The following is a 13,539-nucleotide window of genomic DNA, read 5'->3' on the forward strand; positions in this document are numbered from 1 at the left end:
TCTCGGCTCACTGAAAACTCCGCCTCCCGGGTTCATGCCATTCTCCTGCCTCAGCCTCCCGAGTAGCTGGGACTACAGGCGCCCGCCACCATACCTGGCTAAGTTTTTGTATTTTTAGTAGAGACGGGGTTTCACCGTATTAGCCAGGATGGTCTCAATCTCCTGACCTCGTGATTCACCTGCCTCAGCCTCCCAAAATGCTGGGATTATAGGTGTGAGCCACCGCGCCCAGCCCTGTGTTTCATATTTTAACAGGTTTGTTTGGGTGCATCACCAACTTGGATTCTGACAGGAGGTTGAAAACATCAAGTCTCAAAGATTCTTTTGTGAGCTCTGAGGAAAACCAGAAATGGTATTTATACCTTGTATTAGGTATTTATTTCCACAAAAGTTTGATGCTTACAACATAAACCCAACAACCCACCTGGAATAGGCCATGGAAATCTAACAAGCTCTTCACACTTAAGATATACCTAGAGATCTCTGCTTCTCAAAATGTCACCTTGCAGTGAGCAACCTGGTGCCTGGAAATAAGGCAACCCACATCAATTCTGGGACATCAAAAATGAATTATTTTTAACATGGATATATAGCGAAGTAAAATGTAAAATTCTCCAGATTTCTATAAAACAAAACTTAAAAGCTCAAAACCCCCAGCCTGTGCCGCTAAGAGAAACTCACTCCCTCTGCCATTAGGATTGTCACCATGGAAATGAGCAGATCTACTGCCTCCAGTGGAAACTGGATCTCTCTCTCCAATCTAGTGATCCCTCTTTCTAACCAGCTAGTCTAATTAGCAAACTATTAAAGACACGTGAACTTTCCTTTGTACCAGTTATCATCAGGTGAAATGTTTCCTCATTACTTTCAGAATTAAGTATACAATTCAGTATGCACATACACACATCAGCTATAAGGGCGTTTTCTAACTGGCTATCCAAAATAAACCCATCTTAAAAATAAACCAATCCATCTGAAGAGTGACGTGTGGTGTTTTTCCTCTTTCTACATTCTATATTTTAATTTTCTATAATTTTTCCTTTTTAATAATGAGGGAAAACTTTTTTTTTTTTGAGATGGAGGTTCACTCTTATCGCCCAGGCTGGAGTGCAGTAGTGCGATCTCGGCTCACTGCAACCTCTGACTCCCGGATTCAAGTGATTCTCCTGCCTCAGTCTCCCAAGTAGCTGGGATTACAGGTGCTTGCCACCACACCCAGCTAATTTTTGCATTTTTAGTAGAGACGGTGTTTTACCATGTTGGCCAGGCTGGTCTAGAACTCCTGACCTCAGGTGATCCGCCCGCCTCAGCCTCTCAAAGTGCTGGGATTACAGATGTGAGCCACCATGCCCGGCTGAGGGAAAACTTTTTTAAAAACGCTAAATATAACCTTAAAACATTCTTCAAAACCACTGCAGTGAAAAATATGTATTTGAAAATTGCTAATAATCCTTTAAATATTTGCTTCTTTAATCTCAGTAGCCAAAAATCTGATTTGCTGTACTTGAGTCACTATTTTTCAACTTAATTTTCTTATCACCTTATCTTATGTCAAAAGTCACACATCAAATGTTCTAATGGAGAATATCCTTTTTCTGCAATAACTCCAAGCATTTTAAAACACATACTCAAAATTCATGATTATTTAACTAGTAGTTTTTGCCCAGGTTTTTTTCTAACTGTAACTGACTCCCCCTTACCATCAATTCAAGGACTGTGGCAATCAGACTAGACAGGTTCTACTAATGGATGTATAAAGAGACTCAAAACCAAAGAAATAATTCCCTGACTTCAACTCAAATTTTAGTAATTATTATTTTCCTTATTAATTTCCCTATTATCCTGAAGATACAGGTTACATCCCTCCCTGTACAACTTTTTTAATGCAAACTATACAATAAAAAAAGTCTGATCTCTAGGAGAACACTAATCATATGCTACTTTATAACATGGAATATAATTTTTTTCACAGAGAACAGTTTTTTTAAATATTTGCACTTTAAGATTTTTTTGTTTACATTAAGTTCTGGGATACATGTGCAGAATGTGCAAGTTTGTTACATAGGTATACATGTGCCATGGTGGTTTGCTGCACCTATGGGAACAGTTTTTTTTAAACAAAAACATTATTTTTTTAATACAGAGTTAAGGCCGCAGGCTTATATTTCACATCTGAAAACAGTACTCTGAGTAGAAATGTAGGGCTTAGCTTTCTCAGTGGAAAACAACAACCATCCCAGCAGATTTTCTACAAGTTAATTTAAACACAGTCTTTTTAGAGGAAACAGTATTTATTGTATAAGAGTTATACTTATTAATCAAAGGCACAAACGAAAACTAAGACTTAAAGTTGACCATAATATTGACAAGCCATATCAACCTGGTACCAGCTAAATTTAATGAAGATAAGTTCCACTGCATTCCTAAGGAAAATACAATAATTCCGACACCATTTAATAATTAGAAACTTTCAAATAAGAGGGAAAGTATGAACATCATAATAAATGCCTCAATTTGGAGGCAAAGAAATGTAAGTTGTGTGCTGAAACCTGATGTATCACAGAACATCAGTAGTCCCTTTCAGTCTTGGATGCCTTAGACCCAAGGCCTTAGACTGTTATCACCATCTGGCAACCCTGATGAGGGATGCCATCTATTGACTGACTGAAATTAAATTACACAATGTGACTCTCTGCCTGTCAGCAGAACAGAGAGTCATAAAACATTTTAACTTCTTGGTGCAAATTATACAATCAAACCAGATAACCTTGACTGGGAAGGAGCCAGTTCAGAGAGGCCAATTTTCTATCACACTACATCAATAGCAAAGTCAGAGCAATCAATTTTCCATCTTGTAACACTACATCAAAATAGCAAATTCACAGTGCCTTCCAAAGGCCCCCTACTAAGAAAAGTAACAGTCAAGAGGAACACAGTATTACTTCATTTACAATTTACTAGCTCTTCCAGTGTTTCAGAGGGATACAGGGTTTCAACGATCTAACATGAATGGGACAGAAGGTGGACTTAGAACATAGCAAACATACATCTTGATTGAATCAGCCCATTGCAAGCACAGATCTTGATTGAATCAGCCTATTGGTGTAGTTTTAGGTCTACATACATCTTGATTGAATCAACCTACTGGTGTAGTTTTTTGGTCTATCAGTAAGTAGTGTCGTCAGTTCTCCAGCCAGGCAACTTTCTAATTCAGAGGGGGGACTCTAAATGTCCTAAAATTAAAGAAAAAAAGTTAATGTACTTGTTACCCAAATTTCAACATCTGTATTTGCTTACATACATTCTAATCTATTCCTGCTAATGAAGACCTTCCTATGTGTTCCTAGTCAGTGGCTCAAGTAAAACGCAAAATGTGCCCTAGGGATCAATTCAGCCAACAACAGTTCTCACAATATTTTACCAAATACTAACGCCATTGAAACACACGTCTTCCCAAAATCTGGTTCCTTATTAGACCAGATGAGTTTACGGTTTTAACGATAGCCCACCAAAAACATCTTTCTACCAAGAAAGCCACACTCTCAACGACTGATTAAGATTGTGGTAAATGAAAACTAGGAAAAGGACTAAGGAAAATGTCAATATTGGTGAGGAGCAGAGTGCACCTGCCAGGGAACCTCACAAATAAAGCCATTATTGGGATTCTGTTTCTCCTCTCTCTAGGCCGAAACGTGTTAGAAAAGGGACCACTTATGATCTTTAGGCTGACATGTGTATGTAAATATATAAACCCACACAGGGAGTCTTCTGTTGCATAACTGTAGAGAGCATGCATAGATAAGCTGTAGCTAAGTCATTACTTTCTGACCATGCCCTGTGTATAGAGACCTAACCTACCTACACAGGGCTTACATAGCACCAGCTAGATTTAAATATACTACTAGACAAGACATTCTTGGCAAACTTAGTCCATGCATCACATACACAGGCTAGAATAAATATCAACACTAACAGAGCTGAGGACCAAAATGAACGCACCTTAAAGGTAGACAGGAATAGGCCCGCAGATACATTGGGTTACACTATCTCATACTGGTTATTTGTTATGGCACGAGAGAGGCAGTAGGCGAGAAAGATTCCAATCAGCTAGAAATAAAATAGGAACAAAATTAAATACATACACAAAAGAGCTTGAAGACCTCAGACTATATTCTCCTCTCACTTGTAATTCGCTTGTAATTTTCGTCCTTGAGTTTTTCTAGAGTTATGTTTAATACTCTGCAGCATCTAGATCACATTCAAAGAATGTAAGTGAAGTTTTACTGCCACTATGACCCAGAATTTCACAACTCTCACCAAAGGAAAATCCAGCAAACTGTCACTCAAGGAAAATTCAGTCAGGAGTTTTGGAGAAACTTTTCTTACTCTCATTTCCCAGAAAAAACAAAGACATGGTTTTCAATAAGTATCTTAACAAGGGAAATCTCCATCAACGAGGGTACAGATTTTCCTGGAAAGATCCAGAGCAATGCTACAATAATAGAAAATGTTCTGGAATCCCTGTACTGTCTGATATAGTAGGCAGCAGCCACATGGCTACTAAGTATTTCAAATCTCCAGCAAACTGAGGTTTTAATTTTATTTAATAATTTATAACAATTCAAAGGTGGCTAGTGGCTACTGCATTAGCATAGATTTAGATATAGCTTTGCTTGCTACTTAAAAAATATATCAAGACTAAACTTGAATTAGTCTTATTTCCAGTGTTTAATGTAAAAAAAAAAAATCGTTCAGAGCCACAAAACAAACTTCATGCTACAGTGGGAAACACAACTTGGGAAACACAATTTGATCTACAATGTGGAATCAACCCTGAACAACTGGTGCATAATGAATGTGGGGGTGGCATCATCTAAATTTTAATCTAAGTTTTAATAGGTTGGAACTTTAATAGGTATGCAACTCATCAGGCAGTTGCAGCCCAGAAAAGATCCTAATAACATTTTAGAATCTTGACTGACCGCAGAGAGAACCAAGGCTCCTATCTAATGTTTTGTTTCATGAACTATGTTACTGGAAAGTTGCCATAACTAAGAGGGCACTGAGTCTTTCCACAGTTAACTGCTTTCAAAAGATATGTACTGCTACAAGTTAATTCTAAATCTTACTTTTTTTCTTTTTTTTTAATTATACTTTAAGTCCTGGGATACATGTGCAGAACGTACAGGTTTGTTACATAGGTATACACGTGCCATGGTGGTTTGCTGCACCCATCAACCCATCATCTACATTAGGTATTTCTCCTAAATAAAGTATTTTTATACTGTGACCAGTAACTGAGAGTTTTGTGAAAATGCGACTTCCCTAAAAATGTCCTCACTATCCAGTCCCCTGAAGCAAAAACTTATAAGCCTTAAAAGTGAAAATCTTGCTGCATGCAGTGGCTCAAGCCTGTAATCCCAGCACTTTGGGAGGCCGAGGAGGGCGGATCACTGGAGGTCAGGTGTTCGAGATCAGTCTGGCCAACATGGTGAAACCCCATCTCTACTAAAAATACAAAAAAATTAGCCAGGCATGGTGGCGCACACCTGTAATTCTAGCTATTCAGGAGGCTGAGGTGGGAGAATCATTTGAACCCAGGAAGTGGAGGTTGCAAGGAGCTGAGATGGCGCCACTGCATTCCAGCCTGGGCAACCAAGCAAGACTCCATCTCAAAAAAAAAAAAAAAAAAAAGTGAAAATCTTCTAGCTTACACCTACAAGAGGGATGAAATATTTCCTAAGTAACTACAAAGACTTACTTGGAAGCAAGCAACTCCAAAGGAAATTCCTGCAACGACTCCCATTTCTGACTCTATAACGGTCATCACCTTTATAAAACAACCCTAATGGGAGGAAAAAAACAAAGATTAAATACAGCACAAGCAGTCTGTGCTTTTCTTTATGGTAATAAATACTTTGATCACATAACTCTGCAGAAAGATATATTTATGGTAATAAATACTTTGATCATATACCTCTGCAGAAAGATGTATGTATCATAGCCTTTGATTGTCATTTTATTGAAATCTACTCTCTTCCATATGTTCTCAACAGAACAAATAAATATTCCCAACTATTTCCACCTTCTGGATTATATATTTAAAAGTGTTACTTCACTTGAACCCAGGAGTTCAAGGCTCCAATGAGCTATGATCACACCACTGCACTTCAGACTGGGTGACAGGAGAGACACTGTCTTTAAAAAGAATACTAAATAATAAATAAAAGTGTTACTTGCTGGCTGTCTGAACTCAATTCCTACCCGCCCTGTCTATCTCAGCTTATATTTAAAAATTAAAAACTGGCCGGGTGCAGTGGCTCACACCCGTAATCCCAGCACTTTGGGAGGCCAAGTCAGGCGGATCACGAGGTCAGAAGATCGAGACCATCCTGGCTAACACGGTGAAGCCCCGTCTCTACTAAAAAATACAAAAAATTAGCCAGGCGTGGTGGTGGGCACCTGTAGTCCCAGCTACTCGGGAGGCTGAGGCAGGAGAATGGCGTGAACCCGGGAGGTGGAGCTTGCAGTGAGCCGAGATCGCGCGCCACTGCACTCCAGCCTGGGCGACAGAGCCAGACTGTGTCTCAAAAAAAAAATTAAAAACTGGGTCAATTTTGCATTCAGTTAAGTCTTCAAACATTGTCAAATAGAAAGTTTGAAAAGGCACCTTACTTCACTGTTTACTTTGTCTGCATCTCTCTGTGGAGTACAATCTTCAAGTTTACAGCAACTCTTAGGAAATCCTTTTTCTGAGTAATAATTAGTATCTGTCCAATCTCTATAATCGGTGACACCACAACAATGCAACTGAAAAACCCAACAAAAGCATTTAGTTTATATTACAACTTTGTAGTCAAACATTTAACCTAATATCCTCTATTGCAATTTGTGCTCAAAACATTTACTAATCTCAATGATCTCTCTCCTGAATTGATTCAAGAGATGAGCACTGGGTCCTTGATTAGCACCATGCATGACAGTTTTGTATTGGTCTAACTTTCCTGCTATAGTTGGTACTAACTGTACCTGGACTATGATGTAAGTGGGGAAGGAAGAGAACAGGTGCACATGTGAGGAAAATGAAACACGTCACACTTCTTTCCCCTACAAGTGGATAACATCTAGTAGCCAGACTCTACTCTTTTCTCTGAGGCAACAGGGAATGTGTTCCCCCTCTAGGTAGTGGTTACCACTTACCGTATTTTGGATCTTGTCTACTGCATGGCTTCTATAATCTCCTGTAGAGTTATACTGCTTCAAAGCCTTCTCATAATTATTCTTAAAGCTATTCTTAATCTATAGCAAAGAAACACAATGTCAGTAAGAAAATCCTCTAGAAAATTCTTCTGGTTTCAGGTCAAATAAGTTCTCGAATCTGACCAATGGTCATATCTTTGACAGCAGCAACATGTATGGTAATTAACTTCCATGGTACAATCCTGTCCTCTAAGGGATATAGGTTAGCTGAGGGGGCTACTAAGCAAAACATTAAAATATATGATGAGAACCACTACAAGTTCAAAGTGCTGTGGGAATATATATTTATCTGAGTGGCAATGCACTATTGCTGTATTCTGCACCCTGCTTATTTTTCTCCACTTTAAACTGAGTACAAATTCGATGCCCATGGAATCTGTAAGCTACAAAACCCTACTTTGGGAGGCTGTGCTACCACTTTATAAGAACTCTCATTAATGAGCCTTTGCTACTCACCGAATGATATCTGAACAACCCCAAGTGTACCTGTTTTCTAATTCAATATTAAACTTCTTTTTTTGAGATGGAGTCTTGCTCTGTCACCCAGGCTGGAGTGCAGTGGCGTGATCTCGGCTCACTGCAAGCTCCACCTCCCGGGTTCATGCCATTCTCCTGCCTCAGCCTCCCGAGTAGCTGGGACTACAGGCGCCCGCCACCACGCCTGGCTAATTTTTTCCTTTTTTTTTTTTTTTTTTTTGTATTTTTAGTAGAGACAGAGTTTCACCGTGTTAGCCAGGATGGTCTCGATCTCCTGACCTCGTGATCCGCCCACCATGGCCTCCCAAAGTGTTGGGATTACAGGCGTGAGCCACCGCACCCGGCCCAATATTAAACTTTTGATGATTTGCATTATGTATATCCAATCTTTTCAAAATGCAAGGCATAAGAAGGTTATCAATTTTGTGCTTTGAATATTTTCCTATCAGTAAAGTTATAAATTGTACTATCTCCGTTTTAATAGGTATTTACACACACAAAAATGACAGGGAATATAAGTAAGTAATTTTCTTCTGGTGACTATCGGTCTTTACAATTTTCTAAATTTTCTTTTAAATTAGAAGTGGACCAGAATTTTTACAAGAAGGCCATTATTGTCAGCTACAGGTTTAAATACAGAGGTCTGACTCTTCTACTTAAATAAATCCATTTTTCTCTCTCAGAGGATAAATGTAACATGTTAAGCTTCCCTAATTCAGGCTTACCTCATGTCTGAAAACAAATCCTACGATGGCAGCGACCAGTTCGACCAAAAAAATGAGAGTCAGAAACATTGCATACTGCAGATAAGAAAGAAAGTCCAAGTCAGCATAAATAAGATATAGCACAGCTGCAAAGGGCGTCAAAGAAAAAATAATGGTCGTCTTCTCATTAGTTCATCATGTTTTCATTGAAAAGGACAGGGAAAATAACAACATGTCTATTTTGAAAGTGGAAACTGGCAGCTGAACTGTTACTTGGTAAGTTTTCATAAGGAACAGGAAAAATTGTAAAGTGCCATGGCCAGTTCCAAGAAAGGAATTCTATAACATATAAAACTTTTCTAAAACCGAGAATCAATTCTAATGAAAACAAGGACTCACCAGTTTTAGCATCCATGCAGAAGCTCGGCAGGTAGCAAAACAACCAAAGGTGCCCAAAAGAATAATGACGGTACCAGTAGCAATGAGCACGAAGGGGACATTGGTGGCCTTCTCATTTAAAAGAGAAAAGTAATTCTCCAGGCTCACCTTGCCCCAAATGCCTACTGCAAGAAGGATAACGCCAGTGATCTATGTGGGAATTCAGAGAATACAAACAGTTACGCACTCTGTACAGCAGCATCTTCAAATCACAACGCATGAGGTATTTAAGGCACAATAGGTGTGATATGCTGGGATACGGCAGACAAGGGGGAAGAGTAGAAGGGGTTAGGAGGGGATCTGCACACAAGAGCAGGCTGTGGACCAGGTATCTTATCAAAATTCTTAAAATTCATCTTTTTGTGTGTAAACACAAGCCCATGGCATATTTGCCCTAGGGATCAAAACTTCCTTCACTATCTTACTCCAACCTTAGGAAGAAAACCTTGAAGGGGAAAAAAATGTGATTTTATGAGTTCCAGAAACTTCCCCCGTCCTCTCCAGTTAGGGATGAGCACAGGGTACAAAGGACTGGTACACAAAACCAAGCCGAAGGATAGACTGGCAGGAGTGGAGGCATACCATACTTACCTGCGAAACACTCCTCTCTTATGAAGCAGTGAAAAGAAAGACACTATTATGCAAGTGAGCCCTCAAAGGGGCCAGGCAAGCCTTGCTTGCCTCTGCAAGGGTCCAGGGTCACCGTCTGCGTGCTCTGGGGGCTTAAGGCCCCACCTCGCCTCCCGTATCGAACGCGAACGCTGGTACGTCTGGGTCCCAGCTCAGCCTGTCGGCTGCCTTCGTCCCGCACTCCGACCCCAGCGCCGGCGAGATGCCTGAGCTCTTTGCTCGGGGCCCAGTCACTGGTCGCCGGCGTCGGGGTCCCAGGCGCGATGGCCGCCCAAACCCCACACCATTCCCGACCTGAGCTCCCGCCGCTCAGGGTCACACCCCCCACACCTAAAAGCCCGGGATCCCCTGCCAGCCCCAGGCGCCTTCGTCTCTCACCCAGAAAATAAAAGTGTAGATTAGTAGGACGCTCTTGAAACAAGTAATGACTGGTTTAGTCTGCAGTCTCCGAGACGGGGACGCCATGACTAGCCCGAGACCCTGCACCACCGCACCGGGCGATCGGAACACAGAGAGCGAGACGCGGAGTCCCCGAGTCTCCCCGGAAACTGCCGAAAACTTACGAGCGTCCACAACTGAGAAGGGCCGGAAACACTGTACAATTTTGTAGAGGGTAAAGTACGGGAAGCTGTCCGGAAAGTGGCAACAATTTCAGAGCGCCCCCTGCCGAAGGTTACCGAAAACTATATACAAAGGTTCTAGCGTCGGAAATTTCATAGGTCTTCAAGTGGAGCTTTCTTCATTGTTTTTTTTTCTATCCTAAGGAGTCTTTCCCGCCCCCCACCCCTCCCCTCTCCTTATAACTTCACCATATTGTTTCTATCACCAGCAGAGCCCGCAGCGCTCTGAGATTGGGCCTCCCTGGCCCCCGGTGCCCTAGAGAGAAGGAAAAGAATGAAGAGGTTAAAAGCGACCTAAGAAAATACATGGGAAAATACCCACAAGAAATATATTTGCAAAAAGAAAGCGGATTGCAAAGCAGTACATACAGTCACGTGTGCTTAGACAAAAACTGAAAGGAACAGTGAAATTTACCTCTGGTGGAATTAGGCTGATTTTTTTCTCACGTGTGTGCTTTTCAATTTGTGAACATTGTTTTATGGGTTAGGAAGGGGAGATATGAATGGAGGAAAATAATCACCACTTGTTGAAAGAATTTCTAAGCTAGGTATTAAAGATAATGACTTTAGAATTTCCCTGCAGGACTTTGCAAAACCCCAGTATTCCTCTCCTCTTTTATCCCCTAAGTAATTGGAAAGTTGAAGGAAAGTATTTTTACATAATAGTGAAATGTAAGTTCAGCTATTCGCTGTAAACTTTTAGAAAGAGAGAGTGCAATGGAAAATCCCTGGTGAGTGTGACCTCCTCTTAAATGTTAAAACAGAAAGGCACTGTACATTCCAGCCACCTGGTTTTTCCCATCAAAACCCAGCTGATTACAGAGAGATTAAAACCTAATGTTATATATTGTGAACATATTGGTCTATGTTGTTACAGCACAGGAGGTGCGTTAGGGTCTGATTTCTCAACTAAAGTGTCAGCTCTTTGAGAGCAGAGACTGAGTGTTAAGTGAGTATGTGTTATCTCTAGAGGAATGGGGTTAGAAGGCTATATCAGTTCCCTATGCAATCCAACCCTTCATCATTGACACAAGCTTAATATCACAAGTGGCTATTTATTGCCATTGCAAAAAGACCTGCATTTGTGGAGGAGAGATGAATACTCAAAATTTCTGCTTGAAACGTTGCTTTAAACATACACCTCAGGACCAGAACACAGGAAAGTTCCATTGACTTGGTCACACAGAGCTTCCCTGTGCTTCGAATATTGACCTAGGACCAGTTCCTATAACATCTTGCCAGACGTCTGAGGTGCAAGGCAGCAACTATTGGAAAATTAATTATTGCACTGCCAGGCTTTATACTAAAATTTTTACTAAAATTTGAAAGGCCTAATACACAAATACATGGAGAGAATGGATAAATGATACATCTACATACACCTTCAAACACTTTGAGGTAAAGTCATTAGGAAATAGCAAATATTCAACATGGTGGAGGGGGGTGTCTAAGTATATGCAAAGATTTCTCCCTAGGCTAAATGACCCCAACTGAAGAGTTCTTATACTAAAAACAAGGATCAAGGGAAGTCTTGATAACTTCTTGTCATTTTAAAGAGAAGTTTCTCTGAAACTTAGATTTGTACTATGTACTGGAAGGGATTTACAATGTGAGCCCAAGAGCAAAGAAATATGTCTGTAGCTGAAGAAAAAACAAAATAGCAAAGCAAAAAGCCACATCTTATTTCCAAGAATGTGTTGACTTTCCTCCTCTCCCTTCCTCTACCACTCACAACGCTGCTTTGTTTGAATAACACTTGGTGCCAAATTAAACCAAATGCTGACGTGGAAATTCATATTCCTATGGCTACAACACCTTGCACCATTGCCTCCTACTTTGCTACACCCACTTCCATCTCCCCACCCCCACAATGCCACCAAACCCAGAAATTCAATTTAGTTCAAACCTAGGCCTGGGTCTGGGTATAAACCCAGACCAAAGGGGCATCTAATCCCATTTAAGGCAATTTAAGAAGTATTTCCCTAGGCCATTAGATAAATGTATTCTTTAAAGTATTAATAATGACTGTGATAATGAGCATTGACTATATACCAACCACTATTGCTAAGAGCTTGATACACATTACCTCATATGCACACATCACAAGAACCCTATTATGAGGCTGACACACCTAGCACCTTCATTTTACAGATGAAGAAACAGGTTGAAAGAGGCTAAGTAAGCTGCCTAGGACTAAACCTGGGCAATTTCTGTGTCTTTCATCAGAAATGGGGCCCACTTTGTGATGAAACATAGCTGCTGTTGTACACACAGCTGCCTCTGCCCAGAGTAACCTGAGTAAAGACTGCTGTTGCACAGACATTTAACCAAAAACAAGGATTCCTCGGAGCCTCTGAAGCTTAAGAACCTCAATGATTGCCCCAATTCTGCCTTACACTTGGGGTTTTTTGGTTGAGTTTGGCTTTCGCCTTCACTCCAATAGCCCAACCACCTAGGAAGTAACCCTACCTGCCCCAGAATGGTAAGGCAGAGAGTTCAGTACTTTTTCTTGTTCAACCTCTTAATTTCTCCCTCTTTCTGAGCACAGAAACACAATTTGATGCCAACAATGTAGGAAAAAAGGAAAATACTTTAAGTATTGTTACTGCTTGTTTTACGTGGAATATTTAGTAGTCCCCCTTCCCAATTAACTTCCTGTAACCTTCAAGATTAGGTGTAAATGTTTTTCATTGCTAGACATCAGGCAAGGGAAATGACATAACAAGGGCTCACTGTTAAGTCAGACCTCCCTTGTGCCACCTCCAACCTCCCTCCATCCCTACCAAGCCCCTCATGCCAATACAATCTCAACTGATTTCCTACTGCTTTTCCAATGTGAATTTTCTGCTCTACACCAGGTCGGTATGATCAGCCCCCCAAATAGACAAGTCCTATTCCCTAGTCCCTGCTCACCCTCAACTTCACTCATACTTTCTGCTTCTACTGAATATCCAGCTCAATCCCAACTCAGTAAAAAGCCCCTCCTCCCTCACCTCTTTCTCTAACACCATAACTGTCTTAACTACACACTCACTCCCATTAACCCAGCCCTTTAGTCAATTACTGCAATATCTGCTTTGCATTTCTACTTACCTATTCTATGTCCTACCGTCTAGATGTTCAGAAACTACTGAAGAGCTAGTGTGGCAGGGCCCCTATGCCCTCTTTTATATTCTCCTCAGTACCCTAGGACATAATGCCCAATTGATGAGTTCATTTTCTGCTCGGCCAATCCCTGTTGAGCTGATTGCTCTGAGGTCATAACTGGTCTCTGGGAGCAACCACATAGTAATTACTCAGGATTGATTGTTGAAATTAAATAAAAAATTAAATGTCTAAGCCATCCCAGTATCACACTATAATAAAACAGAAAAAATTAAATTGAGTACCTAGATAATGTCTTGGGACAT

The 13,539-nt window shown here is 40.7% G+C and overlaps 1 protein-coding gene across 5 annotated transcripts; it reads right to left on the reverse strand.

Annotated features, from left to right (window-relative positions):
• Positions 1 to 2,272: 2,272 nt before the first annotated feature.
• Positions 2,273 to 10,385, reverse strand: TSPAN6 (tetraspanin 6). 5 transcript variants are annotated; one of them, XM_030807281.1, is made up of 8 exons: positions 10,073 to 10,385; positions 8,841 to 9,029; positions 8,463 to 8,537; positions 7,201 to 7,299; positions 6,676 to 6,810; positions 5,762 to 5,845; positions 4,000 to 4,107; positions 2,273 to 3,233 (listed from the first exon to the last, which is right to left on the reverse strand). In XM_030807281.1, exons 2-7 carry the CDS (start codon positions 8,850 to 8,852, stop codon positions 4,039 to 4,041), a joined length of 474 nt encoding a protein of 157 aa, XP_030663141.1. In that variant the 5' UTR covers positions 8,853 to 9,029; positions 10,073 to 10,385; the 3' UTR covers positions 2,273 to 3,233; positions 4,000 to 4,038. The 5 variants fall into 5 exon arrangements, with proteins under 5 accessions (XP_030663141.1, XP_003276488.1, XP_030663140.1 ...); XM_003276440.4 differs by having other exon boundaries at positions 9,888 to 10,101; XM_030807280.1 differs by having other exon boundaries at positions 9,471 to 10,086.
• Positions 10,386 to 13,539: the final 3,154 nt, after the last annotated feature.

The sequence above is a fragment of the Nomascus leucogenys genome, chromosome X (genome assembly GCF_006542625.1).
Source record: "Nomascus leucogenys isolate Asia chromosome X, Asia_NLE_v1, whole genome shotgun sequence".
Classification (NCBI taxonomy): Eukaryota; Metazoa; Chordata; class Mammalia; order Primates; family Hylobatidae; genus Nomascus; species Nomascus leucogenys.

What these genes read in the sequence shown, in the direction of transcription:
- TSPAN6 (XM_003276440.4), bottom strand. Translation starts at nt 9,974, where the DNA reads ATGGCGTCCCCGTCTCGGAGACTGCAGACTAAACCAGTCATTACTTGT. An exon ending in CTGCATGGATGCTAAAACTG is followed by an intron (nt 8,538 to 8,840) that starts GTGAGTCCTTGT and finishes TCTTATCTGCAG; the next exon opens with TATGCAATGTTTCTGACTCT. An exon ending in GATTTGTTTTCAGACATGAG is followed by an intron (nt 7,300 to 8,462) that starts GTAAGCCTGAAT and finishes TCTTTGCTATAG; the next exon opens with ATTAAGAATAGCTTTAAGAA.